Below are 18,846 nucleotides of genomic sequence, written 5' to 3'. Positions count from 1 at the left end.
TTTCCGTAGGAGGCATTAATATTGACATAACTGACATTTCTGACAGCTCTCGTTCTGTATATACAAACTACTTTCTCGGCCATGGTTTAGAGTCACTAATGGTGTCACCAACGCGTGTTGCTCATCGAGGCTCTAGCACCGTCATTGATCATATATTATATAATGTTATTACTCCTCAGATCGCAGGAGTCATCAATTTTGATATCAGGGACCATTATCCGACTTTCCTGTTTATTGTATGCCTAATAACAGGCCCCCTAGAAAACGCTATAAGCAAACATTTAACAGAAACCGGTTCGTTGCGATAGTAGCTGAGACTGACTGGGATAGCATACTACAAGAAACATCCGCCAATACAGCGTTCAGTAAATTTTCTGCGAAGCTCAAAGAAATAATTAGCTCATGCACATCAGTAACTCCCATCACTCATTGGTATTCAGTTCCCCGGAACCCACGACTAACCAAAAGCCTTCTAAGCTGCATAAATAAAAAAAAATACCTTCTCAAAAATGTTAGAACGCAGCCATTTAACCTGCGCCTAAAACAGCGCTATCAAAAAAACTCCGATACTCTCTCCGCAGCACTTAAACGCTCCAAACAAGATTACTACCGAAATGAAATACTTAGAAATGGAAATGACACTCGTAAGAATTGGGTAACAATTCAGGAATTCCTGAATATAGCTGAAAACAAAACGAGCATAATAAAAGTCTCTGATGGTGAGTGTACTTTAACTGATCAAACCGACGTTGCTAATGCATTTAATTCCATCTTCTCGCGCCGCGGTTCCCCGCCTCTAAGTAGTTACTGTGGCCCACGTCAATGCCCTCACTCTTTTTATTTGCGCCCTACTTCACCAGACGAAGTCTTTCAAATAATGTCTAGCCTAAAAAATACCGCTCCAGGGATAGATGAAATTCCTTCTTTTAACTTAGGAAGGTAGAAGTGTAGGCCAGCTGGTGAGACATGAAGGAGCTAAACACCGAAGCGGACACAGGACAGAGAAAGAAGACGACACAGGGCGGTACTTCAACATATGAGTGCATGATTTTAAAACTGCGGATCTAAACAGGAGAAGGCAATACCCCACTTTACCACCTTGGAGTGGGAGGAATCAAAAGGCAGCAGTGCTTTCTTTGACCTAAGTTGGAAGGCCCAGAACACATGATCACTTTGGTTAAAAGATAACTTTAAATCCAGGAACTGATCGGATCCGTTTTGTGGAAGTTCTAGAGTGAGTTTGAGAAATTGTGAACAGTTTGAGAATACACTTAAGATCTTGCCAGCTACTTCTGTCAAAGAGTCATAAGAAGAAAGTTTCAAATAATTAAAAAGTCTTCCTACATATCTGATGATTTTTGCTATGAAAGGTTGGGTTAGCTTGAGCTCGAGTACTCGGCCTAGACGCGCAAGAAAGATTTCACACAGCACTGGCGCGAGACTGGAACCTATACAAATTCCTTTTTTCTGCACATACAATTTTCGCCAAAGGAAACAAAAGTAGAATCAATATAAAAACCGAGCAGCTCCATAAAAGAATCAGACGACACACCACAGGTATTCTGGAAACCAACCAGCCGGCAACGTCGATCAGTTCTCTTACTGCACTGAAAAGTTCATCGTGCGGAATCGAGTAAAACAACTCTTCCACATCGACGGAACGCTCAGTTGGCACTTGGAACCAGAATCATGCTGCAGCCAGACCAGACATCCCCAATGCCCAGCAATGAAAGGATCCTCAGGCTTTAGTTGTCCCAAATAAGAACAAGACATGCCTCCTGTTTAAGGAACTTGCTGACCCCACTGCCCTCGCCCAATGGGCACAGATCTTTATGCGTCTTTGCCGTGAAGAAGATGCTCAGAACGTTTAAATCCCATCCCAGCACTTGTTTTGATAGGTTCTGTCAGGTTGAGTTTATCTAAAAGAGCCAGTGCGCTGCCAACAACCCACACCCAGAGAAGATCCCAAAGGATACAGGCTTGAAGTCCTTACTCACGGCACTGATAGCTTTTTCTTGAAATAGGCTCTGCGGAAGTACGGTGAAGCCACCTTCCTTGTCAGCCTGGACAAGAGCGAGGTCATTCTCCCGGAAGTAGCAGGCAACTTGAAGTAGAACTTTTGAGCTACCAGACTTCTTGGCGAAATTCTTTCGCAAGCTTTCTACGCTTTCTAAACGGCAGGATGTCCTCTGCTCAGCCGGGGCCTTGTTCGCCACTCTGTGCACGGACGCTAGAAGGTCATACTTGTCCACCGATGGTTCCAAGCTGTACTTGGGGCCATGCTGTAATACGGCCTCCACTTCTGCAGGGACATTCGCGTTGCCGATGAAGGTAACTGAAACAACGCCCACTTCTTTCCCTTTGCCTTTCCTTGGGAGCTGGTGGCGCAAGCGGTTCCAAAGGAATTCTGTCGACTGCTGCATTGTGCGCCGGAAGTCCTGCCATCGCCTCCAACCAGACGATCCAAAACCAAGGCTTTCAAAGCACACATTTCGAAGCCAAGCTTTGAAGAATCCCACTTGCCTCCAGCATTCTGCTTTTCGAAACCCTTTTTCAATGTCCTACAGATAGTCCAAGCGCCCCGAACATTGACGAAACGTCAAGGGGGCGGGTATTATTTCGCAGGCAATAGGCATAAGCCCTAGCTCTGCACGTCGAAGAAACGATGATTGAAGAACACAGTGCACACTGAACCTCGGGGGCCAAACAACACATAAAAGAGCCTACGTCTGGGGGCACATAACTTAGGAGGGTTGAAGTGTAGACCAGTTGGTGAGACATGAAGGAGCTAAACACCGCAGCGGACACGGGACAGAGAAAGAAGACGACAGAGGGTGGTACTTCAACATATGAGTGCATGATTTTAAAACTGCGGATCTAGAACAGGAGGAGGCAATACCCCGCTTTACCACCTTGGAGTGGGAGGAATCAAAAGGCAGCAATGCTTTCTTTGACCTAGGTTGGAAGGCCCAGCACACATGATCACTTTGGTTAAAAGATAACTTTAAATCCAGGAACTGAATGGATCCGTTTTGTGGAAGTTCTAGAGTGAATTTGAGAAATTGTGAACAGTTTGAGAATACACTTGGTGTGGTGTGTCGCCTGATTCTTTTATGGAGCTGCTCGGTTTTTATCTTGATTCTAATTTTGTTTCCTTTGGCGAGAAATTGTATGTGCAGAAAAAGGAATTTGTATAGGCTCCAGTGTCGCGCCAGTGCTGTGTGAAATCTTTCTTGCGCGTCTAGGCCGAGTGCTCGAGCTCAAGCTAACCCAACTTTTCATAGCAAAAATTATCAGATATGTAGACGACTTTTTAATTATTTTGAAACTTTCTTCTCATGACTCTTTGACAGAAGTAGCTGGCAAGATCTTAAGTGTATTCTCAAACTGTTCATAATTTCTCAAATTCCCTCTAGAACTGGAAAATTGCAGCGCAGCAGTAACAAGGACGAGACGAGAAAGACGCAAACACAAGCGCTGACTCACAACTGTGTTTTATTGCTCTGAGCCAGCCTATATAAGAACTAGGTACAAAACAACTAAACAGAAACCAACACATCACCTCATACATTCGTGGCACGATTATCGGAATTGTCTCCCGTTCCTCCAATCTTTCGCCCTATCATGGGCGTTCAGAAATCGCATTTCTTTTTCACTAAAGCGCACAGAGGGGTTGCTGACACATTTATCTGCACATTTTGATATCGCCAGAGCTTCTGCTATCAACCTCGTGGAGGTGTCCCGACACTTCCGAAGAATAACTGTTCTTTCAAGGGCAGGGGTGCAGCCCTCGCACTGGCTACACTGTAAGGCGAGTTCCCCTGAGTTTGGGTCCCTTAGGTTCCTTTTGTGCTCTTGTAGCCTTGTGTTCAGGCATCTCCATGTTTGGCCTATATAGACGTTGCCGCACGACAGGGGAATTGAATATATCACATCTTTTTCGCAATCGACGAGACGCGGACGGTGCCTCGTCACGCAGTCGGGCTCACGTTCGGTGTCAGAATTTACTCCTTTGCACAACTGATGCAGTTTCTTCGGGGCCGAGAAGAAAATATCAACCCCCGCTCTTTTTCCTATCCTTTTCAGTTTGTGTGATACCGCATGTAGGTATGGTATCACAGCTGCCTTTGTTCGACGTTCATTTGTGGTGGGCCCATTTCGCGATTGTTTCAGTATGCCCTCAGCAACAGCAATTAGGAGATGCGCTGGATATCCGGCTTGCTCAAGACGACGCACTTGGCTTCGAAAGCCTTCTTCTTTACGGTGCCCACATGTCTTCTCAAGAGCGCTCACAAAGCACGACTTCACAATGGCCCTCTTCACAAGCTTTGAGTGCGCTGAGGCATACGGGAGGACTGGTTTGTTACCCCTCGGCTCACAGGCCCAGCAAACGTGTTCAGAGCCAAAGTACAGTCCTAAATCTAAGAACCAAATGTGGCCGTTGGCTGGCCGCTCATGAGTCCCCTCCAACGGTCGAAGACACTCTGAAAACATTGTCAACACTTCGGGCACTCGCGTATTCGCACAACCGTTTTCTTCGTTCAAGATTACGAGAAAATCGTCTACAAACCTAAACACTTCGTCTATTCCAAACTCAGCGCATCGGTCCCGTATGCTGTGGTCCCGGACAGCAAGGCAAATATCGCTTAGTACGGGCGCGACACAAGAACCAATGCAAATCCCGTTTCTTTGAGAGACAATGTGGTCTTCGAACTGTGCAAAGGTGGAATTCAGGTAAGTGTCCAGCAGCTCCAAGAAGCTACTGACGGCCACGCCTGAAGCATATGCTTCAGGCGTGGCCGTCAGTAGCTTCTTGGAGCTGCTGGACACTTACCTTGTGTTTGCGTCCTTCTCGTCTCGTCCTTGTTACTGCTGCGCTGCAATTTTCCAGTTCTAGAGGGAATTTGAGAAATTGTGAACAGTTTGAGAATACACTTAAGATCTTGCCAGCTACTTCTGTCAAAGAGTCATGAGAAGAATGTTTCAAAATAATTAAAAAGTCGTCTACATATCTGATAATTTTTGCTATGAAAGGTTGGGTTAGCTTGAGCTCGAGCACTCGGCCTAGACGCGCAAGAAAGATTTCACACAGCACTGGAGCGACACTGGAGCCTATACAAATTTCTCTTTCTGCACATACAATTTCTCGCCAAAGGAAACAAAAGTAGAATCAAGATAAAAACCTAGCAGCTCCATAAAAGAATCAGGCGACACACCACACCAAGTGTATTCTCAAACTGTTCACAATTTCTCAAATTCACTCTAGAACTTCCACAAAACGAATCCATTCAGTTCCTGGATTTAAAGTTATCTTTTAACCAAAGTGATCATGTGTGCTGGGCCTTCCAACCTAGGTCAAAGAAAGCATTGCTGCCTTTTGATTCCTCCCACTCCAAGGTGGTAAAGCGGGGTATTGCCTCCTGCTGTTTTAGATCCGCAGTTTTAAAATCATGCACTCATATGTTGAAGTACCACCCTGCGTCGTCTTCTTTCTCTGTCCCGTGTCCGCTGCGGTGTTTAGCTCCTTCATGTCTCACCAACTGGTCTACACTTCAACCCTCCTAAGTTATGTGCCCCAGACGTAGGCTCTTTTATGTGTTGTTTGGCCCCCGAGGTTCAGTGTGCACTGTGTTCTTCAATCATCGTTTCTTCGACGTGCAGAGCTAGGGCCTATGCCTATTGCCTGCGAAATAATACCTGACCCCTTGACGTTTCGTCAATGTTCGGGGCGCTTGGACTATCTGTAGGACATTGGAAAAGGGTTTCTAAAGCAGAATGCTGGAGGCAAGTGGGATTCTTCAACGCTTGGCTTCGAAATGTGTGCTTTGAAAGCCTTGGTCTTGGATCGTCTGGTTGGAGGCGATGGCAGGACTTTCGGCGCACAACGCAGCAGTCGACAGAATTCCTTTGGAACCGCTTGCGCCACCAGCTCCCAAGGAAGGGCAAAGGGAAAGAAGTGGGCGTTGTTTCAGTTACCTTCATCGGCAACGCGAATGTCCCTGCAGAAGTGGAGGCCGTATTACAGCATGGCCCCAAGTACAGCTTGGAACCATCGGTGGACAAGTATGACCTTCTAGCGTCCGTGCACAGAGTGGCCAACAAGGCCCGGCTGAGGAGAGGACATCCTGCCGTTTAGAAAGCGTAGAAAGCTTGCGAAAGAATTTCGCCAAGAAGTCTGGTAGCTCAAAAGTTCTACTTCAAGTTGCCTGCTACTTCCGGAAGAATGACCTCGCTCTTGTCCAGGCTGACAAGGAAGGTGGCTTCACCGTACTTCCGCAGAGCCTATTTCAAGAAAAAGCCATCAGTGCCGTGAGTAAGGACTTCAAGCCTGTATCTCAAAAACCTTCCACAGTTAAGAGCAGCGCACTGGCTCTTTTAGATAAACTCAACCTACAGAAGCTATCAAAACAGGTGCTGGGATGGGATTTAAACGTTCTGAGCATTTTCTTCACGGCAAAGACGCATAAAGATCTGCGCCCATTCAGGACTATTGTTACAGAAAGAGGAAGCTGGCAGGCTCAAGTCAGCAAGTTCCTTAAAACACATTTGGGACAACTAAATCCTGAGGATCCTTTCAAGATAGCTGGGTCTGACACCTTGGCTGCAGCATTGAATTCTGGTGTTCCAAGTGCCAACTGAGCGTTGTCCGTCGATGTGGAAGAGTTGTTTTACTCGATTCCGCACGATGAACTTTTCAGTGCAGTAAGAGAACTGATCGACGTTGCCGGCTGGTTGGTTTCCAGAATACCTGTGGTGTGTCGTCTGATTCTTTTATGGAGCTGCTCGGTTTTTATCTTGATTCTACTTTTGTTTCCTTTGGCGAAAAATTGTATGTGCAGAAAAAATGAATTTGTATAGGTTCCAGTCTCGCGCCAGTGCTGTGTGAAATCTTTCTTGCGCGTCTAGGCCGAGTACTCGAGCTCAAGCTAACCCAACCTTTCATAGCAAAAATCATCAGATATGTAGACCACTTTTTAATTATTTTGAAACTTTCTTCTTATGACTCTTTGACAGAAGTAGCTGGCAAGATCTTAAGTGTATTCTCAAACTGTTCACAATTTCTCAAACTCACTCTAGAACTTCCACAAAACGGATCCGATCAGTTCCTGGATTTAAAGTTATCTTTTAACCAAAGTGATCATGTGTGCTGGGCCTTCCAACCTAGGTCAAAGAAAGCACTGCTGCCTTTTGATTCCTCCCACTCCAAGGTGGTAAAGCGGGCTATTGCCTCCCCGTGTTTTAGATCCGCAGTTTTAAAATCATGCACTCATATGTTGAAGTACCGCCCTGTGTCGTCTTCTTTCTCTGTCCCGTGTCCGCTGCGGTGTTTAGCTCCTTCACTTCTTCTTTCCTTCGTTTAAAGTAAAGCTGGTGGGTCGTGAGCTGTCTAATGTTCTTAGTCACATTATTAATTTAGTATTTAGGGCCGGTGTTTTTCAACTGAACTTAAAAAAGTAACGTGACACCGATATTCAAGAAAGACGACAAAGAATGCCTAAGTAACTGCCATCCATTAACTATACTGCCTTTCTTCAGTAAAATAATAGAAAATTTAATTGTTAATCTCATAATGAACTTCTTCATTAAATTCCAGCTGTTACCAGATGAGCCATTTGGATTCCGGTCTAATTACTCCACAGAAACAGCTGTAATCGAATTCACAGACAGTATTAAACAATGTATTGATAATGGGTTGTTTTCCGGTGCTGTTTTCTAAGATTTCACCAAAGCGTCACCAAGATTTCATCAAAAATTTCACTGCGCTTGTGTGTGTTACTGTGTTCTTGCTCGGTCCTTGTTTTTGCTCACGCAGTTTTAAAATATGAACGATTCAGACCAACTCGCCCGCCAGACGACACTTTTGAACTATATTTCACCAAAGCATTTGACACAATTATCCACACTATACTGTACACTAAATTATAATCTCTCGGCATCTGTGGGTCTGCTTTAGCTCTTTTACGCAGTTATCTCACTAACCGTATACAAGTTGTCCAGCTACAAAGAACACTGTCTTACCCTTTGACTATTAATTTAGGAGTGCCACAAGGTTCCATTTTAGGCCCTCTTTTTCTCATTTTCATCAATGACTTACCTTTGTCCTTAAATAACACAAGATGTATACTTTACGCGGATGATACAACATTACTCAGAACAGCAATTTCACGTGCCTAATAAACAAATTAAACATGGACTTATAGAATCTTGTTTTATGGTGTGAAAATGACATGCTACAACTTAATCCTACAAAAACCACTTTCATGATATCCCGCTCTCATCAAAAGCATGTCATCCCGAGCCCACACGTTTATCCGGGACATCATATTATCACTGCCTCCGAATCTTTTACATTTCTCGGCATCACGCTTGACTGTCATCTAAAATATTATCTACACACCAAATATATCAGTAAAAAAATTTCGTTTAGGATAAGGGTGTTAATAAAAACTAGGCATTTCTTTCAACGCCATGTTCTCTTATCCCTGTACTATGCTTTCATTAACAGTCACCTTAAATATTGCTAATCGTCATAGGAAAACAGCTACTCATGCCATTTGTCATGTATTTCTCATCTTCAAAATCAAGCGCTTCGAATTTGATCTTTCTGCCCATACACAGCCTCTGCTTCACCTCTTTACTCTGACCTGAACGTGTGCCGTTGAAATGCCTCCTTAATTTTAGGTTAGGTCTTCTAGTTTACCGCGCTCGCAATGATAATAATCAACTTCTCTGTTTTCCGCATCTTTCTTTGCTTATAGCAATAAGACTAAATTCTGTGAACAAAACAATATGCTTCTACCAAAAGTGAACACAAATTATGGAAAACAAACTGCTTTTTTTCTCCGCCATCAAAACCTTGAATTCATTACCACTAGCAATCAAATCCGCACGTTCGCAGCCCGCTTTCTACACTTTACTAAAAAAACATCTCTTATCAAGCTATTCAGCCTCATGTCATACGTAAGGTTGCCTTAACCTTATTTGCTCTTCCCCACTCTGGGAGCAAACGGTCATATTGTAACTCATCTGGAACCTCTTTTTTTCCCTCCGCTTCTGTTCTATATATGCATTTATTCAATGCCCATTGTTGTCTCATGTCTTTTTGTGCTCTTTCTCTTGCTCTTATGCTTTGCTGTTTTATGCATTTTTTGTTAAGTTATGCCCTCTCATTATTGTATGACTTATTCATTGCCGCAAAATTACACTAATGGGTTTTAACTTGATTGTTTACGTTTGTTCCAGCTCCACTGCCAAACTTGTGCACTTTTCTTACGTATTCCTGATGGGAGGTCCCCCATAGAGTTTTCACTTTGGGACCTCCTAATGTACTAACTTATTTATGAAACTTACAACTCATTTGTATTTCATGTTACTAAACCTTCAAACCTTCATACCTGGCTGCAGCCTTTTTGACAATGTGCGGTAGTTTGTGGACGTATGGAATGACCGTCAAACGTTTCTTTTCCTTGGGCGCTTTCCCTCCTTCGCCTAGCTTCGCTTTCTGGGGTGAGGCTCCGCACAGGCTTGATATGAGGAAAGGTGAGTAGCCAGCTAAAAGAAGGCATTCAACCTGGTTGTCGAAGCTAGAATCGGCCATGTGTTCGCAACTCTTTGTTAGTGACGCATGAAGTCCAGCAGTTACGACTGCCCGCTTGACAAGTTTATAATGCGCACTGTCGAATGGGAACTTTTCTTCTACCTTACGTTATAGGACCAGTGCACACGGCTATTCCCGTGTTTATTTAGATCCACCAGAAGTTTATTCCACCAGAAGAGAAAGGGGGGGGGGGGGGAGCACAGCGCCGTTGCTTGAACAACAGATGAACACTAATAGAAGGCTAAGTGACAGGTGCCCAGCGGAGGTTAAAATCTATAAAAAAAAGTGAGCTGCGACGCGTAGAGGGCCTCCAAACAACAAAACGATATACAAACCTAACCTAAGATGAAGTTAAAGGGGCCCAAAGAAAGTTAAAATATTTATTTTGTTTATTTATTTTTATTTAGGTTACTGTAAGCCTTTAAGATAGTCTTGTAACGATGTGGAATGTACAATCTTCTCTCCTTCTCCCGTTCAGCTCGAACCTGTTTACTAAGGTTAGCAATATCGATCGTGTTTTTAGGGATCTTTTGCCTAGCTCGACGCAGCTTTCGTTTCAAATGATCTATATTACGCGTTGTCCAGAGATTTGGTTTATCTACAGGTCTGATCATAGTGGGTATAAATCGATAATGCAGTCGGGAATAGTTTTAAAATATATCCATAAAGTGTCTACGTTGCTACTATGGGGGGTTCTGTCAAGGGCAAGCTATAATGTGCCTAATACTGAGGTGTCATCTGCCTGGTTAAAATTACAAACAGTTACTGTCTTAGCGCGTTTTATCTTAACTAACAAGCCCAAGATTTGCCAAAACAACTCTATGATCTGAAATTCCGTCCTCTACCCTTACTTCGTAATGAAAACAACTCCCTGGTAGAAAAATTAAATCTAGAATAGCACTACTTTAGCCCAGTCTGCGAGGTGCTTGTTTGACCACTTGGATGAGGCCATGCTTTGCCATTACTTCCAAAATATAACCAGGCAGCAATCTATCTACTTTTCCCGGAATTCGAGATTCCCATCGTATGCCTGACAGGTTAAAATCTCGTAATGGTACAATCCTACTAAGGTTATTGGCAACATTCAGAATGTAATCATCCATCTTTTTAAATAATTCAACAGATCTACTGGGGGCCTGTACATTACGCCAATTATTAATATGGTAATGGAGTGCATATTGCAACCGCGCAAAACGACGCTGGACGAAGAAGGAAAGCACAGGGCAAGACGCGGAACTTCAACTAATGTTTACTACAGGAAAACCACATTTATACAGGAACCGTAATCACACCTGATAAATAGCCGAAAAAGCGAGAGAAGCTGTTGCAAAAAACTTCTCCCTCTCAAAGTTTAGCGCCTCAAAGTTGAAGAAACTAGCGATTGGTTTGTGTGAAAGATATAATCTCGAGAGGCTCTGATCGACCATGAAAGATGCGTCCAGTGAAGCAGTTAGCATTTTATTTTCCGCAGAGACCCACAAACAAGACGTTCCTTTTCGAGCCATTGTATCCGAACGTGATACGTGGCAGGGCGCAATCTCGAAGTTTCTTCAGAAACACCTACGCATGCTCAGCTTTGAGGACCCGTTCTTGATTAAGAATTCTTAAGATCTTATCGTACTTCTTAGTGACCATGTTAACACAGGTGAATCGTTGTTTCCTTTTTCAATTGACGTTGTTGACCTTTTTTATTCCATACCACAAGACAAACTGCATTTGTGCTCTGAAGGATACCATAGATGACTACGGCTCAGTGGCCTTTCAGAACGCATGTGGCATGAGTGTGGATGACTTTGTAGAAATGCTCCGTTTTTATCTTTCTGCGACTATAGTTAATTTTGAGGGGAAGAATTTCATTCAGAAGCATGGTGTGTGCATCGGTTCATGTATTGCCCCATTGTTAAGTAACATCTTTTTATCATGTTGTGACAAGCGAATCGCTGCAAGCCTCGACACAGCCCACTCGGCTAAGATTTTCAGATATGTTGACGATTATGCCATTTTCTTAAAAGGGGTATCTCCAGAAGGGGCCATTACAGTAGTGAACGGAATCCTTAAAATCTTCAGTGAGTGTGCCTTTGGGTTGAAATTCACCTATGAGTTGACATCGCAGGGATGCTTGCAGTTCTTGGACATATGTATTGTCACGAGTGCTAGTGGAACCCAGGTGTGTTGGAGGTACCAGCCTCGCTCAAAAAAAAAGGTATTTTAAACCACCAGTCAGCTCATTCAAACCTCATTAAAAGGGGAATAGCAAAAAACTGCCTGCGCGCTGCTCTTGATAAGTCTTGCCCACATTAAATGCAGGATAGCGTGCGATTTCAGTTACAACGTCTGAGTAGTGCTGGTTTTCCTCGAGAAATGGTCACGTCGGTGATAGAAGCCCTTGCCAAGGAAGCTCGTTGCCCGCCGAAGCACAGCCCAAGTGAAGAACCGCATCGCTGGAGACCCGTGGCAATGCCATACTTCCACCAGATCTCCCATCGCCTCAAAAAAATGGCCATGAAATGTGATGTCCCGGTAGTCTTCACGGCGCCCAAAAAGCTTTCGGGCATGTGCAATATGGTGCAAGGAAGGGGAAAAAGAGCGAGTGCCGCACTTAGCACGTAGACAGGTTCGTTCCCTGCAAAACGGGGGTGGTGTACAAAATACCCCTCACATGTGGGAATTGCTACATAGGGCAAACTGGACGTTGCCTGAATGTCAGACTTCAGTAGCATCGCGCCACTGTTGAATCACTGGCGGGGGCCGGCAAACTGGCAAAACATTGTCGCCATTGTAGTAATTGCACGCCCAGGTACCGCGACACAATTGTCTTAAAAAAATTCACGACCCAGCTTAGCAGGGAAATCTTCGAAGCCTACTGCATAAAGAAAGAAAATGACCGTTGCATCAGCTCCACTTCAGTATCTTTATCTAAGAAAGAGTTAAACTATCTAGATGCTAACTTGTGCCACGCGCGCCCACGTGCCTGTGTTATTTGATGGTTTCGGCTATTTATCAGGTGTGATTACGGTTCCTGTATAAATGTGGTTTTCCTGTAGTGAACTTTAGTTGAAGTTCCGCGTCTTGTCCCGTGCTTTCCTCTCTTCGTTCTGCGTCGTTTTGCGCGGTTGCAATATGCGCTCCATTGTCAACCACCAACTAGCCCGCCTTCACTAGTTATATGTTAATATGGTATCTTTTGCACCATTCACTTTCATGGTCATCCATAGGTGCAAATGGCTCGTAGGTTGACATTTTCTTAATTAACAAGGCGACGCCACCACCTCTCCATTTTCGGTCTTTTTTGCGTACGTCATAAAAAGACGGGAACACTTCATCGTTCAGTATGTCATCGTTCAACCGTGTTTCGGTAATATCAATTAGGCGGGGCTCGTGTAAAATTATCAAGCATTCGAGAACCTCAAGCTTGTTAACTATCCTACGGGCATTAACGTTTAGTAATCTGAGTTCATTCTTGGACGTTTGTCATTCGGGTTTATCGGCTGCGGCTTCCGGAGGGCTGCGCGCCTTCACATGACTGTTAGATTGCAGATGCCAAGTACAGGGCGCACCATTTGTTATCAGTTTCTCGCGGATAACCTGAACATTTGCACCTGCGCTCTTTTCGTCCTTTGCCGACTGCCAGAGTAACTTTCTATTCAAAAGGTTTTCTGCAGAGTAGTCATCCGAAATGCTTTTATCTGATACCTTCAGCTTACCGCAATTTTTGAAAACAGCCAACTTTTCATTGTAGTCGCAGAGCAGACGAGTAGATAAACCGAATCCCTGCATGGACAACGCGTAGTATAATTCATTTGAAACGAAAGCTGCATCGAGCTCGGCAGAAGATACCTAAAAACACGATCCATATTGCTAACCTTTGTAAACAGGCCCGAACTGAACTGGAGAAGGAGGAAAGATTGTACTTTTCCACATCGCTACAAGACTATCTTAAAGGCTTACAGTAACTTAAATAAATATAAATAAATAAAATAAATATTTTATCCTTCCTTGGGCCCCTTTAACTTCATCTTACATTAGGGTTTTATATCTTTTTGTTGTTCGGAGGCCCTCTGCTCGTCGGAGCTCTCTCTTTTTTATAGATTTTAACCTCTGCCTGGCACCTGTTACTTCACCTTCCATTAGTGTTTGCCTGTTGTTCGTGCGACGCCGCTCAACTCCCCCACCCCCCTCCTTACCTCCTTTCACCGCCACTCGTATCACAAATACATGTTTTACTGATAGACGTCCCCATTATCTGAATTCTGGAGACTAAACGACCCTATTGTTGACGTAGCACCCTTTTATCCCTTCGGTGAATATTCTATGTACTTCGGAATAAAAATTCACTTCCTAGTCAGCGCCCGCGTGTGTCTTGCCGTGTTTCTTTCCTTTTTTTTTCTTTATTGCCTGGCTTTGACACATAGCATTGAACAAAACAAAGCACCAACAAAACACACTAAACGCTATGTACATGCACACGGCACTGTCGGGGTCCGCAAGCATGGATCTGGCTTCGTCAGATTAAAATTCACGCAAATTGCACAGGGGCTCTAGTCTCGAGAGCCACTCCGGAGGCTCTGCAGCGGCTTTCTGGATGTCCAGAAACCAGTCCATGCTTTCTCGAAAATAAGTTCGGGCAGGTCTTGCGTCTTTGTTTTTGTCACAATGGTAGCCTGCCATCCTGGAGCGCCATGTACAGTGGAGGCCTATCAGCATTATTAAGTCAAACGGTACCCCATCCTCATTTTCTACAGTAAGTGCCGGCTGCCATACGGTTCTAGTGGTAATTATTTCTTAAACAGTCAGATTCCTTGGGTAAAAATAATTCCTTTCCCTCTAAAAGTTACTTAACCGGTAAGGTTCCGGTGTGCAGCTTAAAAATAAGGTTTTTGTTCTTGGCGGCACCTGTATTTTTTTTAACTCTCTTTAAAACATATCTCTGCCTGGGCCTCCACTGTACAAGGTCCTGTACAAAAGTACTGGGAAGACTATATTGCACAAAGCACGGTACCGTTTTTTCCGTTTCACAGGCGACAGAAAATCATTTGAAACCGGCGAGGATAGGAACCTTACACTCGGTACGATTTTCGGTAAAAGCCGCTGATCCTAAAGTAAACCTCACTAGTAGATATACGTACTCCGGCAGCAGGCGCTGCAGCCTAACTTGGCATACGGTGCGCAAAAACGGGTCTCTCGTGTCCCAAAAAACAAAAAACGATTGACGAGCTGCCGCAAAAACATATGGCCCAGTCCCAGCCCTCCGTCTTGTACCCTTCTGAATAGGTTGGTCCGGCGGCAGCGCTCCCATTCAGAAGACCAGATGAAGACGGCGAAAATCCTGTGTAGCTTTTGAACGCTTAACCTTGAAGGTGCTACACCTGCTTATAAAGAGCAAGTTGCAAACAGTGGCTCTGGCGAAAATCGACAAGGTTGTTCCTTTCCACTTATCCGCTCTCTCCCGTATCTCTTCGACCTGTCCTTTCCAATACTGTTCACTGTCTCGCTAAGCATCGAGCTGAAAGCCCAAGTGCTTATTTAGCGTCGTCGTCCAAGGCACACTGGCGAACCGTTGTGGCGTAGATGGCCACCTTTCATGCAAAAGCCCGAGGCACTTCGACCAATTAACCCCGCTGCCTGTAGCTTGGCTAAATTCGCGTACACATTTAACAGCCTCGCTTATGCCTCCCTCGTGAACCGCAAACACAGCAATGTCATCTGCGTACGCCCAGAGCTTTACTTCGGCTGCTTGTAAACATAATACATTGATACTCCTGTTTTTCAGTATTTTCAAACAAATGCTCTGGACTTAAATACAAAATAAAAGGGGGCTGAGGGGACAGCCCTGGCGCACCAAACGCTGCACGCGAATGGCGACCCCCAAACTTTTGTTAACAATTAATCTCGTCGTGCAGTTCCGCTATGCCAGGGACACACCCTCAGGGATAACAGAGCCTACATTAACGCGGCCTAATAGAGCAAACAAAATTTGATGGGTGACGCAGTCAAATGCCTTTTCTAGATCGATTTCGAACATAGCCCCCTGACCATTAGTGTCATCACAGCATTCTAAGACACAGCGCGCTACGTGAATATTGGTAAAAATGTACCGCCCTCTATTCCCACAGGTCTGATGGAGTCCAACTAAGTAATGAATGACAGCCTGCAACCTTCGCGCCAAAAGCTTCATGAAAATTTTGTGCTCGCCGTTAGTGAGTGCTATTGGTCGGTATGCTGCAGCCAGTCGAAATTTATCTATGTCTTTCGTTTTGGGAACCAGAAGAGTATGGGACGACCGATAGGACGGAGGCAGTGCTCTTACTATAAAGGCTTCATTAAAGATTACCTTTAAGGCCGGGGAAATAACATGTTTGAATTCTTTATAGAAAGCCACATTGAACCAGTCCGGTCAAGACGACTTACAGGGTTTAACTGTCTATTGTTTGTTCCACTTCCCCTTGCATTATGTCCTGCTCTAATCTGCTTTTGTTTCGTCGTCAAGAGGCGGTATCTCGGCTAGAAACACCTCCTTAAATGTGATAGCATCTACCGGATGCGATGCGAAGAGCGCGCGATAATGCTCGAAAAAGGCTGCTTTGATGTGATCGATGTCCGTTGTTAAAACACCTCTCCATTCTATTTCGTCAATGCGGTTTCTTTCGGCACGGGCCTTTTCTAAACCAAGCGCTCATTTCGCTGGCGCTTCCCCAGCAGCTGTGTCTTCTGCCCTTGCCCTCACCAGGGCTCCCCGATAACGTTTTACTTCGATCAGCTCCAGCCTTTGTTTGGTTTTTCTTACGTCTTCTATCCATTTACCAGGCGCTTGGCATTCCTGTTTTATCGTCTTCTGAAGCAGTGCCTTTAGCTCCGCTTCCTGTTGTTTCGCCTCATGATGTACACAGGTAGCTCTTTCTATTGCTTTTAATCTTAAAGTTCCTTTAGTGGCATGGCACTAAAGAAACTGCTACCCACGGCTGCCATATCCTCATGTTTCTACTTGGTTCTATTTTTGATATTTCTTTTTTTACAGGTCGGTTATGAAATTTGTCCTGAAGTAGCGTGTCATTTAACTTCCACATTTCCCACGAAAAATTATTTGCCTTCTTAACGATGCCTAAGGTGCACTGAACCAAACATGGTCAGGAAATGATACCGGCACTACTCCATAACTATTGCATTTAGGTACGGTAGCCACAGACGCATAAAGGTAATATAGCCGTGCATGACTTGAGCCCTAAATTATGTTTACTTTACAGTACGCGCTCCTTCGAGACACTCTGCCACATCCTCTAGGTTGCAGTTCTCGATCATTCGCAACAACACTTCAGTGCTTTTATCTCGAAAACCGTGTGCGCTTGTCTTATCGCGCGCGCTAAGGACACAGTTGTAATCGCCCATAACAATGAGCTGTCTGTCCGTGAGAAGCCGTTTTTCGACATTTTCGAAAAACGCGGCTCGGTCATCAACCGCATTAGGTGCGTACAAGCTAACTATACGCCAGTTAGTGATGCTCAGCGAAAATTCGAGTGACACATATCGACCCGACATGCACGAATGATGACCGTGCACCTCTAGCCCCGGCAACTCTTCACAAAAAGAACACAACCAGCCAATGTGCCCGCAGCATCGCTAACGGTCGCAAAATACCGAGACGTGAAGCATCGCAGCATGCTCCCGGGCTTTTCTTCGCCGTTAACTTGTCTCCTGAGCAGCCAGTACATCAATATCTTGTTCCTTTATAAGTCGCTACAGGTTGAAATAAAAAAAAACTGGTAATGGCGCAAGAAACGAGGACACAGAAGGCACACACAAGACAGGACTGACGCTTGTGTGTGCCTTCTACGTCCTCGTTTCTTGCGCCATTACCAGTTTTTTCTTTCGACATGAACCAACTCGCCCAGGCTAGAGTTTTACTTCGGTACAGCTGGTTTCGTTTTCTTTTACCTGTCAGACCTCTGACGTTTAGGGTGGCGACTTTGAACGGAGATGCAGAAGCCATTTTTACATAGGAAGAAGAGACCGAAAGCACGGTGCTTACCTCCCACGTCTGGCATATCGCTAGTTGTTGCCGTCGCCGCCGGTGCCATCCGGCGCGAGCGCTTGCCCGTGGTCAGGAGGCGCCTTGTCGCCACCATGCTTGTCGGACGGAACCTTTGGGCGCGGTCGCAGACTGGACCATCGTGCTTGAGACGCTTTTGCCGGTGCTTCCTCGACGCTGGGCTCTGCTGACTTGTCCCCGTCGGGCTTGGTCTCGGAGTGCGGACGCTTCGCCGGGGTTGTGACGCCGTTAGTCATGCGGGCGTCGGCCTTCTCGTCCTGGTCCTCGCTGGCCGCCTTTGATTCGACGAATACGGGCACTGGCGGGCTGGCTCCATCTTTTGCCGCCTCCAGACGCGTCAAAGATGGGTCACTAGTTGGCGACCCGCTCTCCTGTGCGACCGTCATGTCAGCGTTGCTCCTCGCAACAGCTGGCTCAATCACCACCCCCTCCGTTTTGCCCGCGTCGTCAGCACCGCTCGCTGCTTCCTCCGCTTCTACGACGACCATGAGTTCTGCGGAGTCGCTCGCCGCTACGCTCCCGGCAGCCGACGCGTAGGTGCGAACGCAGTCAGCTTCCGAGTGTCGCCATGCAAGCTCGATGATTTCGAATGAACAAAGGCACGTTTAGTTCATTCCCATCTTCCTCCCTTCCCTTACGGCGAGGTTCAGGTGTCCACCGAGCTAGGCGAGGGATACGTTTCCTTTCCTCAAAAACTAACTTACCGACGAGCAAGGCGTAGAGCCGAACGGGCGATGGCGTTTTGTGGACTCCCTGGCAGCGTTGTAAGACGCTATAGCGTTCCGCTCTTAGAGGCGAAGCATAACATCTTAACCACACATCAGTGGCACAAGCAGCAACACCGCGCTTGACGCATTCGCCTCACCGCACTTTAAGTCGGCAAAGCTCCCCCTGAATTTTTGTGGTGGGTCAGCACACGCACCCTGCAGTGAAGGACGGCGTTTGTGTAAGCACGTGGTAATGCCGATCGTTCCCAAGTGATTTCTGGCACTCATCACTTTTAATGAACGGGCAGGTGTTCGCACGCATTAATGGGGATTGTACAACGTACTGAAGCCTATAAGGCAGAAAGCTGGACAAGTTGGTGTTTGGATTGAGAGGACGTAGTGAATTATAAATTTTACTAATCCGAAATGTGCCCGAGAAATGTTTTAAGGCGGAAACCTTTAATGCCTCATCGTTGTAAGCAGGAGCTGTCGAGAGA

At 45.4% G+C, this 18,846-nt stretch overlaps 1 protein-coding gene across 3 annotated transcripts in view; it reads right to left on the bottom strand.

The window, feature by feature from the left end:
• LOC149325805 (uncharacterized) overlaps positions 1 to 18,107 on the bottom strand; it is an 82,509-nt gene extending 64,402 nt beyond the window's left edge. For all 3 annotated transcript variants that reach the window (XR_016286087.1, XM_089562751.1, XM_089562750.1), the window contains exon 1: positions 17,622 to 18,107. Coding sequence is in view for 2 of the 3 variants with exons in the window: in XM_089562751.1 (XP_089418877.1) it covers positions 17,642 to 18,028 (387 nt within the window). In the remaining variant the exon portion in view is untranslated. The remainder of the gene's footprint in view (positions 1 to 17,621) is intronic.
• Positions 18,108 to 18,846: the final 739 nt, after the last annotated feature.

Source organism: Amblyomma mixtum, chromosome 10 (genome assembly GCF_055824585.1).
Source record: "Amblyomma mixtum isolate Tamu chromosome 10, ASM5582458v1, whole genome shotgun sequence".
Taxonomy (NCBI): Eukaryota; Metazoa; Arthropoda; class Arachnida; order Ixodida; family Ixodidae; genus Amblyomma; species Amblyomma mixtum.
This window is presented reverse-complemented; position numbering and strand designations above follow the sequence as displayed.